The 20928-nt window shown below is 38.3% G+C and overlaps 1 protein-coding gene across 1 annotated transcript in view; it reads left to right on the top strand.

The window, feature by feature from the left end:
* Window positions 1–413: 413 nt before the first annotated feature.
* The window catches only part of SCFD1 (sec1 family domain containing 1), a 52665-nt gene continuing 32150 nt past the window's right edge, over window positions 414–20928 (top strand). The window contains exons 1-11 of the mRNA XM_048306554.1: window positions 414–466; window positions 5538–5608; window positions 6293–6381; window positions 7353–7443; window positions 8167–8289; window positions 9347–9434; window positions 13136–13225; window positions 14386–14441; window positions 15417–15502; window positions 17252–17351; window positions 20493–20632. Of these exons, the coding sequence (XP_048162511.1) occupies window positions 436–466; window positions 5538–5608; window positions 6293–6381; window positions 7353–7443; window positions 8167–8289; window positions 9347–9434; window positions 13136–13225; window positions 14386–14441; window positions 15417–15502; window positions 17252–17351; window positions 20493–20632 (965 nt within the window). The 5' untranslated portion in view covers window positions 414–435. The remainder of the gene's footprint in view (window positions 467–5537; window positions 5609–6292; window positions 6382–7352; window positions 7444–8166; window positions 8290–9346; window positions 9435–13135; window positions 13226–14385; window positions 14442–15416; window positions 15503–17251; window positions 17352–20492; window positions 20633–20928) is intronic.

The following is a 20928-nucleotide window of genomic DNA, read 5'->3' as shown; positions in this document are numbered from 1 at the left end:
GTAAGGGCATGAAGGGAAGCGGGCCTGTGGGCTTGTGCGTCCTGAGGCAGAGGAAAGCAAACTCGTGACTATATTCCGTTGTGATAACTCACTAAAATTTCACTACTTTTTTTGTAGCTAGATGCCTGGTTTTGAAACATCACTCCTTTCAGTTAGTTATGAGGTGGTCGTATTAAAGCTGTTTCTTGAAACTTCAGTCCGAGAGCATAAACTACCACCTACTCAATAGAAAAAAAGATGGAAAAGGCCGTCCCCACCCTGTTCTCAGCCAGGGCAAAGCACAGGCCCGTGTTTTCAATCGTAGGCGGGCGTTCCCGGCTCGCCGCTGCCGCGGAGCCGGGCCGGGCCCGCCCCCGGCCTCAGGGTCCGCCACGTGTCGCGGCGGCTGCGCAGGCGGCGGGCGGGGCGGGGCGGCCGGGCCGGCGGCGCGGGAAGATGGCGGCCGGGATCCGGGAGAAGCAGACAGGTGAGCGCCTGCCCGCGGTCCTCCCGCGCGGGCGGCACCGGCTCCTCCCGGCGCTCGGGCGGGGAGCGGAGCCGGCCGAACGCTGCCGCTGCGGCGCCTGCCTCTGTCCCCCGGGGCGGGCTGCGGGCGCCGCCGCGCCTCCGCCGGGGATTCGCGCCCTCTCACCCGGCTTGGGTCTCCCGGCAACGGGGTGGCGGCCCCTCTACCGCCTTCTCTTCGCCTCTGCAGCGGCGGGCCCGGGACGGCGGGGCTCCGGAGTTCTGCAGTTCTCGCAGAGGGACCCCGGCCCCGCTTGGGCCCCAGGCCCCGGGGACGTGGGCATAGGTGCCGCCGAGGTGTGGAAGGCGCCCCCGGGCCGTGAGCGGTGCCTTCTCCCGCGGCCGTGGGAGCGCACCCTCCGTTTCGGCTTCCTTCTGCCGGTGGGAAGGATCGACGGAAAACAGCGTTTAATGGTGCAAAAATAAAGCTGCTGTTATTATGCCCTTGTTAAGACAATACAGCAGCATGCGAGCGTGTGCTGACCCTCAAGAAACTGAGAATACGATATTAACAACTAAACTGATTGTGCATTAGGATTTCTGCGAGTAAAGGATTTGTTATTCCATCCCTTCTTACACATGGGTGAGAATCCTTAATTGATTCTTCTCTACCTTGATGCTGTTTTGTAAAGCCTTGAACATACTCCTAAAGCACAGGGGATGTCAACTCTGTAGTCCTCTACTTCCCTTGCTTGCAAAAGTTGTAGTCAGTAGTTGAGCTGTAATCATGTCACTTTCTCCTTGACAACTGTCACAGTCTCCGTGGACCTTAAATATTTACTAGTATGCTTCACTTTTTGGTACCAGTCTGTTTTGTAATCTCATTCCTGTGGCATCTACCATTGATAGTGCTATTTGATGTTACTCTGCAGTCCTTTGCTTATCTTCTCTTTGCTGTCTTTCTGATAAAGCCCATTTTCTTTGAGCTCATATTCTGTACAACTTTATTCTTTTCTATTCTCTTTCACCACGTTCATGGAGTGGTTTGGGTTGAAAGGGACCTTGAAGATCATCTCATTCTAATTCACTGCCTGCTATGGGCAGGAACGCCTTTCACTAGATCAGGTCGCTTAAAGCGCCATCCAGCCTGTCCTTGAACACTTCCAGGTATGGGGTATCCACAGGTCTCTGTACAACCGGTTCCAGAGCCTCACCAACCTCATAGGGAAGAATTTTTACCTTGTATCTAATCTAAAGCTACTCTCTTAGCTTAAGGCCATTCTCCCTTGTGCTGTCCCTACATGCTCTTGTGAAAAGTCCCTCTCCAGGATTCTTGTTAACTCCATTTAGATACTGGCAGATGCTATAAGGTCTCCCTGGAGCCTTCTCTTCTGCAGGCTGAACAAACCTACCTCTCTCAGCCTTTCCTCACAGAAGAGGTACTCCAGCCCTCTGATCATCTTAGTGGTCCTCGTCTGGACTTAATCCAACAAGTTCAAGTTCTTCTTATACTGGGCCCAAATGTGGACACGGCACTCCAAGTAGGATCTCACCAGAGGAAAACAGAGGGGGAGAATCCCCTCCCTCACCCTGCTGGCCACACTGCTTTGGATGCAGCCCAGAGTACAGTTGGCTCTCTGGGCTGTAAGTGCACATTGCCAGGTCATGTCATGCTTCTCCTCCACCAACACCCCCAGGTCCTCCCCAGGGTTGCTGTAAATCCATTCTCTGCCCAGCCTGTATTTGTGCTTGGGATTGCCCTGCCCTAGCTGCAGGAACTTGGAGTTGGCCTTGCTGAACTTCCTGAGGTTTGCACAGGCCCACTTTTCAAGCCTGTCAGGGTGCCTCTGGATGGCTTCTCTTCTCTCCAGCTTATTGAGGAGGAATTTCTTCGTGGAAGGGGTTAAACATTGGAATGGACTGCCCATTGAGGTGGTAGAGTCACCATCCCTGGAGGTGTTCAGCTGGACATATCACCTGGTGCTGTGATCTGGTTGACAAGGTGGTGATCAGTCAAAGGTTGGACTCACTGATCTTGGAGGTCTTTTCCAACCTAAATGACTCTGTGATTTTGTGACCACACACAGCTTGATGTTGTTGGCAAACTTGCTGCAGGTGCACTCAGTCCCACTGTCCATGTCACCAACAGTTGTTACTTGATTATTTCAGTCAGCCTTTACACATGAATCCATGTTGTCTTCTGTTGGGAGCTAGATTCAACAACTAAAAGATACTCAGAAAAATGTTTCTTATCATTTAGTGATGGTATTACCATGCATGTGCACCATCTGTTGTGACCTTTATGCTGGTTCATAACCAGGATTGGTTTCATAACCAAAGCATATCATTGTGCAAGCACAGTAAAAATGTGATCCTTGCCCCAGAGAACATTTAGCATTAATGTAAATGAAATGGCAGTGTGAATACAAAAAAAGAAACTTGGACACTTGCTGAATGTTAACATGATTGTGACAGCACATTACTAGTCTGATTACTCTTTCTTAGCAGAGAGCTTATGCCAAGTTTTACTTTAGATGATAAACTCTGCAATGTAGCTGCTGCAGCTCCAGTAGTTCCAAAGTACATAGCCATACAGCTTTATATAAAATTGTTCATATGACTGAAGATGTCACCAGCAGTGAGGTGCCAAAGAATCCAGGAGCAGCCTGTAATCAACTTTCAGGGCTGCCTCCATGGTCTTTAAAAAACAAGAAAAAAGTATGAAGCAAGTGGAAGGCTGGAGCGCAGCAAGACTCAGAACTCAGTGCTAGCTTGGATTTTCCTACATTCGTGTTTCCCTGCTAGTAATGTCATTTGAAAGGGCAGTACACAGGAGGAAGCAGGACATCAGAAACACTGCCTGGCCATGGATAGAGGTGGTGTTAGGAAAGCCAAAGTTCTACTGAGGTTGAGCTGTGCAGCATGTATCTAAAGAAAGGAGAAGTGCTTCTGATGTAGCATTAGTAGCAGAAATGTGAGTAAGAAAAAATGTTGGATCATTGCTAAATGGAGCTGGTCTTTTAGTGGTGATAGACACAGATAGGGCTGAGGTAACCAGTGCTGCTTTTGCTTCAGTCTTCACCTACAAATGCTTCCAGGCCTTAGTGTCACTTTGGAGTCAATCATTGAGTGAATCCTATTGGAAGATACTTCACATCACATTAAGGAAAACGCATGCATGAATTTATGTATGGTAAATCATGCCTGACCAGCCTAATTACCTTCAGTGATAGAATGACTGGATTTGTAGGCAACAGGACAGTAGAGTATGTGATTTACCTTGACTTCAGCGAAGCTTTTGACACTGTGGTGTTACAGCCAAGTTAGGGTATCATGGACTACATGAACGAACAACCAGCTACATTAAAAAAACTGGTTGGATGGTCAGGCTCAGAGAGTTGTAATTAATCAGACATAATTACCTAGAGGCTGGTAACAACTGGAGCACTGCATGAGTGTATTCTGTGACCTCTCCTGTTTAAAATGTCTGTCAGTCACCTGGAGGACAAGTCAGAGTGTAGTCTGATTAAGTGTGCAGGTGACAGCAAACTAGGGAAATCTCTTCTACTTGAGGGCAGAGCTGCCATTTAGAGGCACCTAGATTGGCAAGAGGAATGGGCAAGCAGAGATCTTACGAAATTTAACAATGACAAATGTAAATTCCTGCACTTGTAAAAGAAGAACCCCTTGCACGTACAGGCAGCAGTGTAGGGGGTTGCCAGACCAGAGAGCATCTCTGTCGAAAAGGCTTGTGAGGGGTCCCAGTGGACCATTAGCTGGAGGGAGTCAGCAGGACTACCAAGGTGGTCAGGGTCTCTGGTGAGGCTGTAGCACTAAAGCTTGTTCTGTCTGGAGTTTTGTCCAGGTGGCTTCAGGGTGGACCCTACAGCAGCTCCCCAAGACCTATGGGCAGCACTGAGAAGATGGAACCACACCCCTTTGTAGTGGTGTATGGCAGTAGGGTGAAGCACAACAGGCATAAATTGCATAACATAAACAAGGTGTTCAAACTGGATGTCCGGAAAAGCTTTTTCTCCTCAAGGACAATCAGTGCCACAGATTGCATAGTGTCATTGTGGCATCTCCATCCCTGGAGACTTGACTGGATAAAGCCCTGAGCAGCCTGGCCTAGCCTCAGAGCTGAGCCTCCTTGGGCAGGAGGTTAGACTGGAGGTCTTCCAAGGTCTTCTCCAGCCTGACATGACCTGTGATGCTGTAGATCCCAAGAACTGCACTGAGTATGTTCATTCAGCCAGAGTCAAAAGTTAATAGTTTCTGCACTCTCCATTTATGAGCTAAGTGGTATACATCGCTCTAATCTCTGCAGGTTTTTCCTCTTTGCAAAACTCTGTGATGATTTTGTTACGAGTTTTAAGAGAATAGCCACTATAGCACATATAGTCTGCTGCTGCTAGTCAAAAGTTGGGAGATCAGCACATACTGTGTTGTTTAATCAGATAAATGAGGAAGGATTCATTATATAATAGATTTATAAATTAGTGGTAGGTGAAGCAATCTGCTTTGGTCTGTATGGTGAATGGAAAGTTTAGTTAAAAGTTCATTCCTGTTTCAAAGAGTTTTCCTGCTGCAAACTAAGGCTATTTTTGTACCCCTTAAACTAGCAATTTCTTCATGTGAGTTCTCAAAATCTTTCAAACTGTGTACTGATTTTAGTCAGGCATAAAGGTATTTTTTGTTTGGTGTGTACAGTGTTGTTCCTGTGGGGTAGGAAAAGCAGATAGGGGAATAAAGCAAACTAGTTCCCACTGGACAGAATGCACCTTCAGGAAGATACTGGAATTATTTTTAAGGCAAACCATGTTAGAATGTAGCTTGTATAACTAAGAAGAGTTAGTGTTTTAGAACTTGCTTATTTTCTTTTTGCAGTGTCTTCTGGAGCCTATAAATTCTAGCTGATGTGAGCCACCTGTCAGTCAAAGCTGCATAAAAATAATGAAAATGTGATTTCTTGCATTTATATTTTGTGATGGTTTTCCTCTCAAATGAAATGTATAATAAAATCCTGCTAACGTGTTTAATCGCTGTTGGTCAAGTGTAAAGAGATTAAAGCATTATTTGGCTTTATTTTCCAGTGGCTTTGAAACGTATGCTGAACTTCAATGTTCCTCCTGTTAAAAACAGCACAGGAGAACCAGTGTGGAAGGTAAGAACTTTTGGAACCAGAGTAAGAGAATTTTATAATGTTCAGAAAAGTTCCAATTTGCAGATTTTAGCTAAATCAAGTTCATCTGTCTTACGTTATTAACTTGTGCAAAATTTTTTTTCCTGTATTGTAAATACACAAAATTGAATATCAGAACTGCTGAAAAAATACCTGAGTCAGAAAGAAGCCCAATGGAAGAACTATTGATAGCTTGAAAAAGCTGAGCTCAAGCTAGCTTTATTACCTTTAAAATTACTTGTAGTTCATGAGGAGTTGACATTCTGTCTCTTCATCTGTTTTCTTTTTTCACTAATTCCTTTTTTCTCTTACCTGATTTTCCTGTTGTTCTCTCCCAAATGCAGTCAGAAAAACTGCACATACAATAACAAATTTCTGACAGCAAACTCTTGTTTGACAAGACATTTTTCAGGAGATGGAAGTGATGATTCTTTTTCCCCCTTTATCACTGAGGGTTTTTTTGGGTTTTTTCATATTTTATTTATTTGTAAGCACAAATGGAAGTCCTTGACAAATGAATGATTTATTATAAATTGGTAGATGTTTATTTCTTGAAGCACTTTTCAGGTTAGGATAGTAGTTCCCTAAACCTGAATTCCTGTATCTACTGTATTCTACAGCATCCACTTTTTACAGCACTTTATAAGATGATGTGTATCTGTTCAGGTTCTCATTTATGACAGATTTGGCCAAGATATCATCTCACCTTTGCTGTCAGTGAAAGAGCTAAGAGATATGGGGATCACTTTGCATCTGTAAGTACTTTTAAAAAATTGGGAATACTTTTCTAAAAAGAACATTTTTTAATGTTCCCTAAAATAATGAACAAATCAGTGAAAAATCATTTACTAAATAACTGCTAAAATAAAGATTATACACTGACTTGTTCCTAAAATCAGATGGCATTATTCAGAATCAGGGAGTGAAGATACAATTCCAAACACTGTTCAGTAGAATTTCTTGCTCGGTTCAGGAGGCCCTTGTTCAAAAATAAAAATTATCCAGTAGGTGTTCCTTTGGAATTTGTCTGTACAAATCCTTCTCTAATAATACATGTTAAAATTATATTGGCACAAACTGTTTCATGAGACTGTGTATGTTCTTTGTGTATCTTTTTACACATAGATTTTACTTGTCTGCTGTCAAACATATGAAATCTATAAGTATTATTTTAAGAGATTTCTCATTTCTTTTTCACCAGATTCCATTTACCTAGTCCACTGTCATTCCTTAGCTGTGGTAATAGTAGTGAAGAAACTTTGAACATACATTTATTTTTTTACAAGTTTATTAACTTTTGCTAAGTGAAGACTAGAAATGGAAGCACAGTTTAATATGCTGACACATCAGCAGAAACGTGAGAAAAACATCTAAGCACCTTGCCTTTGAGCAGGAAAGGCAAGTTTAATAGAATGAAATATACAGTGGTTTTTTACCATGTCAACAGTTCACATATGAACTTTGTGGATGCAGTATTTTAGCTTCCTCTTGAAGATTTTTAAAGCCTTTTTTCAAGCTTTGAATAAACTTTGAAAACATCTATTAATATATTCAGCCAAAATATATACAAATGTGATTTTCTTTCTTGCTAAAACTCTGGCTAAATATAGAAAGAAATTGTAGGAAATTATATTTGTCTGTACAAATAAATAGTTACTTTAACTTGTATAATTTTACACATATCAGAGAAACAGCACGTTAGAGATGTCTTTTTTCTTACTGTCAGGCTTTTGCATTCAGATCGGGATGCTATTCCAGATGTTCCAGCTGTTTACTTTGTAATGCCAACAGAAGAAAATATTGACCGAATGTGCCAGGTAACTTGCATGTGTAATGTTTCAAAGGAGTCCACACAACAGGGTGTGTGAAGGAATCCTGCACTCACCAGAGTGTGACTGTTATTAGCACATACTTTTCAGAAAAATATTACCCAAAATATTATGCAAAACTTCAGTTTCCCAGCGAGTAGAAGGGTGAATATATCAGGAGGCAGTGGGTACAAATACTCCATTTAACATTAGAAAAAGTTATTTTAATGAGAGTGGCTGAACACTGGAACAGATTGCCTGGACAGTTTGTGGAGTCTCTGTCCTTGGAGAGGTTCACAACCTGACTGGACACAATCCTAAATCACCTGCACAGTTTGATACTGCTTTGAGTGGGAAGACTGGATTAGGCTAATCTCAAATTTTCACATTCTTGGGAAGGAGATGGAAGGTTGACATCTTTGCCAAAGGAAGGAGAAGAGCAAAGGATATTTTTTGGTCAGCAGTAAGGTGTGGAATAGTAATTGCTGTCTTTCAGCTTAAATGTCATTTCCTGTTGTTTTGCAGTTCTGTGTTAGGTTGTTTATATCTGGACATGTAATCAAAACACTGTGTAAAGAGCTGTATGAAGAGACAGCTAAGCACTTCTGAAGATTTAGTTTGACTGTGGATAACTTTAACATCACATAGTAAAAGTATGATTTCTTCTTTTAATTAGTCAGGAATGTATTAGTACTTATTCAGGAAAAGTGTTGTGATTTTTCTTTCTTTTAGGATCTTCGAAACCAGCTTTATGAATCTTACTATTTAAACTTCATTTCTGCCATTTCGAGAAGTAAACTGGAAGATATTGCAAATGCTGCTATAGGTGCTAATGCAGTAACTCAAGTGGCTAAGGTAAGAAAGTCCCCCAGTCCCTAATGTTAATACCGTTACAGGTGTTACTGCATTCTTATCTTCAGGCATGCTGGGGAAAAAACAGAACCTACAGGCATCCCAGTAATGCAGCTTAGTACCATACTTCAGCTGTCATTACTCCAAATGCTGCAGGACTTTTGTGCTGAATGATAAGAGGAGAAATAACAGTGGTTTCAGAGTATTCCTGATCTCATCAGCTGAATGAGTGCTTTCAGTGCATATATCTTGGGGTGGGGTTTTAGCTCCTAAATACACAAAAAAAGCAGTGTGAGTGCAGTTCTCATTTGAAATAATATTTCATATATACACACTTTTTTACACTCCTATACCTCTGTGATTTAAAGGCATGTTTTAGGGATTTACTTTTATTTTTGTTGAATGGCTGTACCGAAACCTGTAAATTATTAAGTAATAAATACATTCACTTTTTCTCACTCTGATAAGTACTACTGGCATGAGAGAAAGAACCCATTGTGAAATAAAATGAACACTACTAGTTTTGTTTAAGCCTTAGGTCGTCAGCAGCAGGAAATTAACTTTCCTAAATCTGTTTTTTGGCTGTGATGTCTCATTAATAGTTTGTGCTATAGAGAAGTTTAACTTTTTCCCGAATGTACAGGTGTGTTACAGAAAAGTTAGAAGTCATGAGTTGTAATATCTTACTGTTCAGATATTGCCCTCTTTCCTCTCTCTTGCCTGAGAGCTCAGTGCTGATTATGTTGTAGTCCTTCATATTCATAAAAAGTGAACCTACAATAATGAAATGTCCTCCATATGCGTTTTTTCAGTCATACTTGGCTACTAGAACTTTGTCCACGGAAACAGTTGGACAGTTCTGGCACTTTTCAGTCCTCTTAATATTTTGTGTTAATCATTGAATCCTTACACAAGCTTTTTAATTCATAAATTATATCTTGCATTTATTTCTTTGAATAGGTATTCCTGTAAAATGTTCAAAATTAAGTAGCAGTTAATCACATATTTTTTTGTTATGCTTCACTCTGGACTATTCTGACCATTATTCCTTGATTTCTAGGTGTTTGATCAATATCTTAATTTTATTACTTTAGAAGATGATATGTTTGTATTGTGTAACCAAAACAAAGAACTTGTTTCATATCGTGGTAAGTAAATTTATATGGAAATTATACCAGAATGTCTGAAGTTGAAATTTACTTTTGAATTTGTAGCTAATAACCAGCAATTAGTTCATTTTGCTTTGATCTGCTCAGAATTCAGGATAACCTGTTAGATGTATAAAGTCATGAAAGAAGCAGTTCTTAGATACTCATTTCAGCATCTTTATCACATGGTGATTAGGATACTGAAAAATAAATACGTATTTTTAAATAACAAAGGAAAACTGTGGTATAGACATTTATGGATAATAACACTTTTTATACAAGGAATAATGTTGGAAAAATTACATATTGTTTTCACATTAGATAGTCACTATGGATGGGAAAGGGCATTCTAGACAATAAGCAATGCTGATTGCTTCTGCAAGCATGTGAGCCAAGCATGTCAGCTTCTTCACAAAGTTTCAGAGTTGCAAGTGAAGTCAGCCTCCTGGAACTCTTTTTCTTCTCAAGACTTCTGTTCAACTTGATTTGGAACCTAGTGGGAAAAGCAAGTGGCTGCCTTAGGTCAGTTGCTTTGGTGCTATGGCTGCTCAAGTCAACATACATACTAGTTGTCATTATTATCCACGTGATCTTCCTCCCTCCATTGTGCTGATTTTATGTACTCCTCTGACCCATTAATTGTGATAAATGTACAGGGAACTGCCACTCCACCACTCCTGCCCCTTACTCTGGATGTTACAAGGTATGTTGTCTTGCTGCCTCTGCTGTAGTTTCGTTCTTCCTCTCCTCCAGAGAACCAGTAATTTCAGAGCTGCAGTGTGTGTTTAATTGACTCTTTCCTTAGAAAATACCAACTCCTTTGTGTGATGTACAAATGCAATGCAACGGAAGAGGCAAAAGTTAAGATAGTCCTGTTTTTGCAGCAGCTCCTCATTACTTTAGTATAGTCACAGTGTCACACAGCTAATTCTTGGTGCGTGGAATACTCCCTAGTGACCAGGTAGAGATGAGAAGTCTCTGTATGTATAATATTTGGCAGTGAGATTTTTCTCCTCTCTTGCCCAATATCCAAACTCAGTACCTTTCTTTAAAACCGGATCAATAATACTGAGTTGTGTCTCACACTGGGGATTGATTCCATTGGCAGAGTGAAGGGCATTTTTGTTTGAAAAGCAGACTTTATTTTTTTCACTAAAACCTGATGTTAAGAGTTTTAAAAATAATTGTTTTGTGATGCGTTCCTGTGTATATAAAGATACTTAATTGACTGTCATAAGATTGCTTGTGCTAACAAGGAATTTGAATTTAAATGACTGAAAACGTTTTGCACCCATCAGTTTCTATCTGGCTTGTTTTCCTCTCTGGGGCCGCTGAAATTTGCCACCATGTTTAAACCAATGTAGAAGTGGGCTGTTTCCAAAAGCTCATGGAACAGAAACCTGATCTCCCACAGAGAGTGATGAGTTTTCCATTAGAGCTCAGTGGCTGATCTGTCTTATTGTGTGAGTTCTAGATCTGACACAGACAGTCAGTAGGAGTGCAGAGGTGAAGAAGAAGTGGGCTTTTTTGCCTGTGGAGAGTATAGCAGGAGACTGCCAGTTTCATCATCTACAAAAGTCAGTGTAAATCTGAGGGTACTGAGTGATGGCTGCTGTTCTTGCAGCAGCACTGCTGCGTGCCCACGAATGTATCTGAATGGGTGAACCAAGAGCAGATATAACAAAACAGGTTAAATTTCAGTTCTGTGATTTCTTGGCTATATGACTGCTTTTACAGAGAGGTAATGTCAGGACAAATAAGCATGATAAAATCCTTCAATTATGTGAAAGACTTTCGTAGACAGAAGGGGCATAATACATGCCCTTTGTTTAGTAAGGGACAAGAAGTGATGAGTTTAAATGCAACGAGAAAGTTTCTGACCAGATATTAGGGGCACTTTCTAATTTTAAAAATAGTGAAATATTAGATTACCTGTAAATGTTATGGTATTTTTATGTCTGGGAAGCTATTTGAATTGGTTTAGATGCAGAAATTACATGGGTTTAACTCATCTTTGGAAAGGAGGACCAACTAGATAGTCCCTCAGGCTCTCTCTGGTTCTGTTTCTCTAAGACTGTGTAGAAGAAAGAATAAATGAGTAATATTGGTATAAAGTTGATATTTGAGATATGCTGTTTCATGCTATTTGAATGCTTCTTTACCATTCTTTACAATTTGATTGAATTTTGCAGTACAACAGAAAAATGTAGGAGACCTATGCTTTCTTTTCTGTAATAGATGCATTCCCCATAACCTTCTTAGAGTGGAGAGAGAGAAATGTATAGAAAACATGGTAGAACATTTTACCAAAAGATTCTTAATGAAGTTTCCCAAAGGTTGATCTAAGGAGCAGTAATACTGAGTATCTGTGTTGGTTGCTATGGTACAAGAAAAGGAATGTGCTCATAAAATGTGCATGTTAGACAAAATTAGAAGGCACTGACAGTATGCAGATTACAGGAACATCAGAAATGAGTACTTTAAACATAATAACATGATGGGAATTAAATTTTAGAATTGGAAAAGGCAAGAGAGTAAAAGTAAGGTTTTTTCACCCCTATAAACTGGGAGACCATTAGTTGGAGATAAGTACAGAATTATAGCCCCAGTGAATTTCAAAGCTTTGTCATTACAGAAAAATACAGATTTTGGGAATGGTCTGCCTTTCTTGGTGCTGGTATTTCAGAAACTTGAAACTTCTATTGCTGCTGTCAGCCTAGTCAAAACTTTGGCTTGCTAAGTATAGTTGCTGAAATATAATCCACATCTCTAAAGTTCTTAGAGGAGAAAAGATGGGGGGGAAAAAAAGCACCTTTAAAGTTAGAGAATGGTTATGGCTGGCCATGCATAAATTTAGAATGGAAGGCTTATTAATGTTTAGAGCTTTGAAATTAATTTTTGAAGAAAGAGGATATGACAGATAATTATGAGAAAAATTTTTAAAGGTAAAGTAAAACAAACAAGGATAGAATTTATGGCATGAATCCTGAGATAGTGCTTGACTTGAGGTCTATGATAAGATTTGGTTTGATGTTGCCTGTTGGCTCTTATATTCTTGTCAGGGTTAGTTACTTAAGAGAAATGTTGCTGCATGTCTTCTGTTCTGACGTAAATGTGGGAGGGAAATCTCTCTTTCCTGTCAAGTAAAATGTTTTATAACTTGGGAATTACCCCTAATCTAGAGACTGACAGTAAATTTATGAGAAAAAAAAGGAATCTCGATACAAGAGGTGGGATTTAGAAATTCTGAATATAGATAACTACATACTATAATTAAACTACACAGGTAATTTTTGAGGATTTTTTTCCTGAAAAATGTTTGTCAAGTGGATGGCCATTTCTCTTCTAGAACATGTTTCTTAGTAGGTTTTTTGTTAATGCAATACTAACACAATCCAAAAGATAACATATGCAGTCAGAGAGACTTGGAAATGATTGTGTAGTGTTTGACCTTATACAGCAAGCATTAATTAAGTTCTCCCAATTTTTTTCTCAAAAAAAAAAAAAAAAAAAAAAAAAAAAAAAAAAAAGGGGGGGTGGAAACTAATAGATGTGCTAAGAGGGGCATTTCAGGATGTAATCTCTTCTGCACCAAAATCTGTTGACTACTAACAGCCATCAGGTTAGAAGAGGTTTGCCTTCTCAGTATTAAAGTGGCATGAACTTATTTAACCCTATTTTTTTTTTCCACACTGTTTTAGCCATTAACCGACCAGATATAACAGACACAGAAATGGAAACTATAATGGACACTATTGTTGATAGTCTCTTCTGTTTTTTTGTTACACTTGGTAAGTTTCCAAATTCTAGCATATTTTCCGTATTCAGTGAGATAACTAGAAGTCTAGTGATTTCATATAGAAAATTAAATGCAGAATTCAATCTGTGACCAAAATCTCAATAATTCACAGAGTGAGATAATGATCTTGCTCAAATTATTGCTTTATATCACTGTAAAGTACAATAAGGGCTGTCCTTCATGGGATTTGAGTCTTAGTCTTCAGTATGAATGGGAGAAGAATACTGAAATGCAAAGGTTTGGGTTCACTGTTTTAACAAAATCCTAGTTTGCAGTGAAGATAATAGTGCTTTGAGTTTGGATTTGTCATTCTTAAAAAAAAAAAAACAAAACCAAAGTTTTAAAAAAAACCCACTGCAGAATTAGAAGAAAAAAAACTCCTCTCACAGACCCTGCAAAGATCTAACTGAAATAACTCCAGGAATAGGAAGATATATTAAGTTTGCTTATTTTATTGTGAGTTTCCTTGATGCTTAGCTGATACATTTTTCATGTGATGACATTTAACTTAAGCTCTAACTGAAACTGGTCTGTCTGAGATAGCTGGCCTACAAGGGGAGTTGGGGATTGCTGTGGGGCAGTCTGTTCAAGAGAGATTTCCTTGGACCTATTCAGTTCTTTCAAGTGTTAGTTGATACAAATTGAATGTTTTTCCTCAGTCACTTAAACTGTATGGTTTTGGAATTTTCCTATTTGTATAGATAAGTGAGAAACAGTAGCTAAATATTTCAAAACCTGAAAGCCAATGGAAAATGTGCTTTTGAAAATAGCATTACCATGCAGTGAGTTGTAACAGATATATTGTGCTGGTGGTGGTGGCATAATACTTACTACTGTGTTCAAGGGACTTCTAACCTTTTGAAAAATAACTTTTAATGCATCTGTACAAGATAGTTTGTCCCCTCCACAGTACATTAGCTTTCTTTCTAGTATACACTGTATTTCTCATAAATTGCTGTCTGGGGTATTCACTTACTTTTGTAAAACTCTATTTAATATTTGTATATAGCATTTTTTGTTTCATAGATAAAGACTGCAAGAGAAAAGTTTGTATTTAATCTCAGAATGTTAGTAAAAATTATTTATAAAAAGTAAAGTAATACAGAATCTGAAAATTACAATGCATGTAGAAGTCAATGTATCTTTTATTAGGCGCTATTCCTATAATCAGATGCTCAAGAGGAACTGCAGCTGAAATGGTGGCAGTGGTAAGAACTGTTTTTCTAAACACCTGTCATTGCTTTAAAACTTTCCAAACATTACTTTGACTTTTCTCGGTACTAGGCAGAGATCTAGTGTCATTGTATCCTTTTCCTTGTAGAGGAAATAAAACTGGAAAAGAGATACATCCATTTTCCTTTCTCGGATTTCAGTTCCATGGAACTTCTGTAGAAACTGTAATGTTAGGGAATCAAATTATGAGAAACTTAAATAATAATTCCTAAGCTAGAGTTTATCAAGATTTTCTGACAGACATTATAATTAAGATGCATCTACACAGTTTAAAAAGTGGCTGTCAGGCCTGTGTTACTCTCTGTGTATCAGTAAGACATTTTTACCTATCTTGCTGGGAAACCCTGTAAGTACAAGAGGTTTTTAGTATATCAAATTAAACTGACATTGAATTTGATCATCAAATAGGGATAAAATGACTAAAAGAAATCACAATTAGCAATCTCTACAGAACTGTCTTCATTAGGAGTCACTGTGGTTCATTTCTTCCATCTTCTTTGCATCTTCTTTGTCAGTGAAATGATAATACTGATTAAACCTAAGCATACAGTGTGCATACACTCATATTGAGGATAATCTCATTTTTATAAAACAATTGTGGGGCAGTGTCTGACAGCCTAATTTACTGCTTCTGCTGTGGTTCCCTCTTGATGCCTCCTACTGGTGTTTTCTACTTGCATGTTTAGGGAAAAGGTGCTAATTGTCTGGCAGGAGATTAGTAGGCATAAAGGAAACATCTTCAGTGTAGTCCTGGACATCGATATAAATGCTGGAGGGAGAAAATAGATGTAAGATTTCATTCTTTCCCATGTGCACTGGACCTAATCTTCCTGCAGTGAAGACATTTATAAACTACAAAAACAGCACAATAAGTCTTTTAATGTTGATCATGTAGAGAGGTTAGGAAGCCATAGGTTTGTTAAAAGTGGTTCTGTTTTTCCCCTCCTTAGAAATTGGATAAGAAGCTCAGAGAGAATCTAAGAGATGCCAGAAACAGTCTTTTTACAGGTGACACACTTGGAGCTGGCCAGTTCAGGTATTGTGTTAGTAATTTTATTTTTCATATTTCAGTTGTCTTGGTAAGTCGCCACTGTATTGAAAACTGTATTGACATGGATGTGGTTCAAATTCTATATTAAAGGAATTTACATACTTTTAAGGGAGTTTTCCCGTCTCACAGCATAACCCATTTTAAAACTTCTATAACTAGTAAGAGTATGGTCCTAGGACAGTAAGTCAAAAATTATGTTATGAACCAGTTAATTTTGTTCAGCTTCTAAACCCAGCAAGAGCCAAACTTCTGCAAATACACTCTGTTTACAGGACCATGAAATGCCGTCACGTGCCTGAACATACCTCTTAGCAAAAGAACATATCTCCTTTGAAAGAAAGAAGGACCCATTTTCTTGTCTGTGAACAGTGTTACCAGTTTAGTTATGTCAAAAGCAAGTGTTTCTCAGCTGATCCCCCTCTTGACCAGAGGAGGACTGCTTGAGGACTACCACTTGGATAATTAAGGTCTGTTAAAGTCATGACCATTTGAATCCTTTAAAGATGCTTGTGTGCATCTGATAATGTGTTCTCAGTAGCATCCCTGTATACTGTTGCCCCCAGATAGCTGAATACTCCACAGGCTGCCTTAGGAAGGTGTATTATAGGAGTTTATACTGTACATGGAAAAGAGGACATGTATTGGCAAGACTGTAGCTGAAGGAAGTTTATAATCTCCTAACTGGGTATAAAACAGTCATCACACTTTTATCTCAGATTAAAATCAGAACTTGGATAAAAGGCACAAAAACATCAAAGCTGGCAAAAGGAATGAGCTTGAAAGGAGAGAGAATAGTTGTGAAATACCAGTTTCTTCATTTTCATGGGAAGTGAATTGTAAGCACTGCTTTTCCTTCAGAGGCGTGGCTTGTTTTCCTGGTAGTGTAGCATCATTGCCCTCAAAATTAAAATGCAAAGTAAAGGAAGCATAGGAAAGTTTAAGCAGTTGAATGGCTTCAGGTCTCTAGTTTGGTTTTTCAGAATCAGGTGACTAAGGTTTTTGAGATTATATATTTAAGTGAATATACTTTAAGGAAATCCAGAGCATGGAATTTAAATGCTTTTACTCTGTTCAAAGGCACTTTAACTGGCATGTTTGCAGAAATAATGTACTTAAGAGAAATATATGTAATAATGTTCTGTCAGCTCACAGTCTCGCTATCTTCACTATAAATTTTTCATGTAGCTGTAACTCAAGACCTTTAGGCATGAATGCATTCTTTTACCACAAAATTGGGTACTGATGGAATTACCACAGTGCGTCTCAGAAGTTCATAATTTATTTTTTTATGGACTTTATATACAAGCAAAGAGAAAAATTAACTTAAAAACCCTTGGAAGTGAGATTTTATGTTTGAGGATTGTAATGGGAATTAAATATTACCACTGAAACGGTTGTTTGGAACTCAAATGTGTATCCACACAACGGTGTATTGGTTAATACCTAAAAAGCTAGTTGCTGTTCAGTGTTTTGACTTCTGCTCAGTATTTATATAGTGGTAATTTCACTTAGTACAAAATAAAATAATATTTTTATCATTACTAAGATTTGATTTGTGTAATTTATCATAGTGATCAGACCCAGTGACTTTGGGGCAGGCTGGAGTAGCTCAGCAGTAGGCGGTTTTGCTTTTATCTTGAAATATGATAGAGGAGGTGGCTGATATCACTCAGGATGTTACTGGGATGTTTTAACCATGTTTAAAGAAGTACTAACAAAGTGTCATCTTTTCAGCTTCCAAAGGCCCCTATTAGTCCTTGTTGACAGAAACATAGATTTAGCAACTCCTCTACATCATACTTGGACATACCAAGCTTTAGTTCATGATGTTCTGGTAAGGATAAATCTGATTTTGTTACCAAAACTATTTTTTCACTCAGTTTGTTGTTAAACTTATTACCAGATTCTCTCTTAATCCAAAATCTGTTTTGTCTTTTTTATTTGGAAGTTGTTTTAGTAAAGAACAACTTGGAAGATTTTCTCTAGAAGTTTTATTTAGCAATAATTTCTAAAATATTTAAGAAGTTGAAATCTTGATATCATCTAAAGATAGCTAATTCAGCAATCCTGCCTTTTTCTTCAGTAGCTCATGATCTGTATGTTATGTAATAGCCAAGTTCCATTAAGTGCAATTCAACTTTGAAAAAGAAGTGCTTTTAATGTGTTTTAAAACCAATTGTGGTTTTAGTTTGAACTTCTAAAAATACTTTTTCCGGTTTTTCTCCACAAGGTGGTGTAGGTGTTCAGTGCAGAGTGGTATATGATCCTACTGTAAGGAATCTAAAACAGATTTTTAAAAAACTTTTTTTAAATATTTAGATAGCCTTAAGTTGCCTTTATTTCCTCAAGTTTATTTTATAAAACCAATATTAGAAATGTACTTGAATGATAGCTCATTCTGTTTACCTCAGATTTGTGCATTTTGTCTATAGGTGTGGAGTAAATAATAATTAAAAAAAAAAAAATAAGAGTAATTAGTATCTGGAGGCTTTTTTTGTACTGAGACCTATTTTTGAGAATAATTTCAAAATCTACCTTTGAGAATTATTTTGGATTTATTATTGAGACTGTTAGAGGCATACATGAAATACGCACGTGCATGTATGCGCTCATCTGCAAAGTTGATGGTGAACTGTATAGTCACACACAGAGTGCATTGCTATGATGAAAATATTTCATCACTAATGGAATGCCTTACGGCACTTGTAAATTTTATTTTATGTAATTAATTCCTTATCACAAGTCCTTTCCTCTTAAACTTAAGGGTGCTTTATACAAATAAACAATTTTTGGCCTAGTTTCTTCAGGAAAGGCATATCTGAAAAAAACACAGTTTGCACCGAGTTTTCTCCAGTAAGTGTTGAACTGGCTAGAGACTTGCAGGTAGAAGTATTGAATTTCTACAGGTTTCTTTCTGAAGTAGTGTTGGGTGGCCTCAGGCGTGAGTTGGGATAGGACTTCAGTTCATCAGGATGCAGATCAAAGGTACTGGAGGCTGAGGACAACTAGTGCTACAAATAGGGTGGGGTATTAAAATGACACTAGAAGACTTGCTCAAAGATCATTGGATATTTATCTCTACTGCATCAGGTTTCAATAGTTCTCTGGACCAGCTTGTTAAATGCTGCATCTTAAAAGTGAACAGGATTATGGTTTTTTTAGTGAAATTGTAACCAAGTGGTCTGTGGTTCCATGAAAACGGCAAAAGTTTAATTTCAAAACCAGTCAAGTTATTCATCTTAAAGGCAAGCCTGCAAAACTCTTCACATGCTGAGCATAATATTTCATGAAATACCTGCAGTAGTCTTTTAAGAAGCCATAAATTGTAACCATGAAAGTGTTACCAAGATGTTGATTATGTCAAGTATACTTTCAAGCAAATTGGTTTTTGTTTAAGGTCTCAGTTACAATAGTCCAGGAATGCTGTGCAGTGTTGAACTACCCAGGCACAAAGTTGAGTGCTGCGTCCATTGAGATTATAACTGTGCTGTTTCTACACTTAAACAGGCTTACATAAAGAGATTCCTATTTCTAAATAAAAAACCTTTCATCAGTGGATACAGAAAAATGGGAGGCATGGATAGAAAGCCTTAAAAGGACAAAATGAGGAGTTGAAAGGAGGAACACTAATTAATAAGAATTATTTTAGGAAAAACTTGTAAATGCCAAAACTAACTTGAAAACCCAGGTCACTGGTAAGTTAAACTAAGCCAAAACATAGATCTCCATTAAAAATTACAGCTAAATTTCCAATCACATTAATTCTTTTGAAGTTTTTATCGAATATGTGTACTTGAAAAATACTATTTTTTTGCTAAAACATTAAACGTCTCTTGTAAGATGAGGTTTGTGCTCATCAACTGCATGTGTTTCCTTTGAGTAGCTACTTGGTTTTGTTTGTATTCTGGCCTGGGTCATTTGTAGTGCTTAAGTCCCTGCCAAGGCATAACTAGAAACATTTTAAAACTTTATTTGACAGTTTCACTCACAGTGATCCACTTCTGTATACTTTAATGAAAATAATAAAGTGAAGTTTTATTTCTGGAAAAAATATCTATTCTAAAAGGTTCTAACAGATTCTGTGTAGTCAAAGATTTGACTCTATCATTATTTGCCAAGCAAAGAGCACCTCTGAAATTTTAAATGTTCTTGAAAAGGGCTAGGACAAAGTCAGCAAGTGGAATACTTGTTAATACTCTGTTGAAAATCAGAGAGGTAAGCTGCAGAAAATACAGAGCAGTCTTTGGCAGTGGGGGAAAGAACTAGAAGACCCACAGGGAGCTGTGTGGTGACATGTGAGCATAACTGTATCTTCTAGCAAAGCGATGTAGTTTCTATGTTCATACATCTGTGAAAGAAGAAAAACTATATGGAAAAATAGCAGCTTTGTTGCAAAGTTTTGCTTTATCATGCATTCACTATTTTACTAGTGCTTAAAAAATTAGGGAAAGAGCTGTGAAGGTGTAGCTAAATAGTCCTCACAGTGAATAATCCTGTTGCTGATGTCATCAGCTTCTTGGCAGCTTTGACATATATGTTGTAGTTACGTGAGTGAACTTAAGCCTTATAAACACTTTTTCTGCAATATAGAAGCTTTTCTATTTCAAAGATTTGGAGTGTTTTAGAGCACAGTCTTTGCTAAGTAATTTATTTTCTATGCAGAAAACAGTGTTCAAAGTTCAGTGTCAGAAGACTGCTTGCGTATGAGATAATCAAAAGTCTTTGCTTAACATTTGTTGCCTTGTTTGGTGTTGGACTGGTCACAGTTCAGTAATTGTGAGTAATTTTGGAGTTCTTATATTTCTGTTTCTATTATCTAGTGAACTAGTAAACTGTTTCCTGCCTACTTATGAAGCTCTAATAAATAGCTGTGTTAATATTTTTTTAGAAAATATTCTCAAAGGTATTTCGTTGAGTATAAAAGACTGAATAAACAAACCGTCAAATATTTACATAAGTCTCTTCTTTATTTTAGGATTTCCATTTGAATAGAGTTAACTTGGAAGAATCAACAGGAATGGAAAGTACTCCAGCAGGTGCTAGACCTAAGAAAAAAAATAAGAAGTCCTATGATTTAACTGCATCTGATAAATTTTGGCAAAAGCATAAGGGCAGGTAAGCTGTAAAGATACACAGTTTGTATTAATTTAGTCAATATAAATTCTAAGTATTCTTCATATATGGTAGTTCTGCTTTTAATCGTATTTGAAAATATCTTCTAGTTTGGGGGCTTTTTTTAAGGTGTACTGGGTCTGTCTGAAATGGTGTTCATTTCCCCACAGCAGCCCTCCCAGTGCTGTGCTTTGCATTGTTGCTAGAAGAGTGTTGATAACACACCAGTGTTTTGGCTACTGCTGAGCAGTGCTCACACAGCATCAGCGCTGTCTCCCCAACATTCCCCCTCACCAGTG

Source organism: Corvus hawaiiensis, chromosome 6, assembly GCF_020740725.1.
Source record: "Corvus hawaiiensis isolate bCorHaw1 chromosome 6, bCorHaw1.pri.cur, whole genome shotgun sequence".
Taxonomy (NCBI): Eukaryota; Metazoa; Chordata; class Aves; order Passeriformes; family Corvidae; genus Corvus; species Corvus hawaiiensis.
This window is presented reverse-complemented; position numbering and strand designations above follow the sequence as displayed.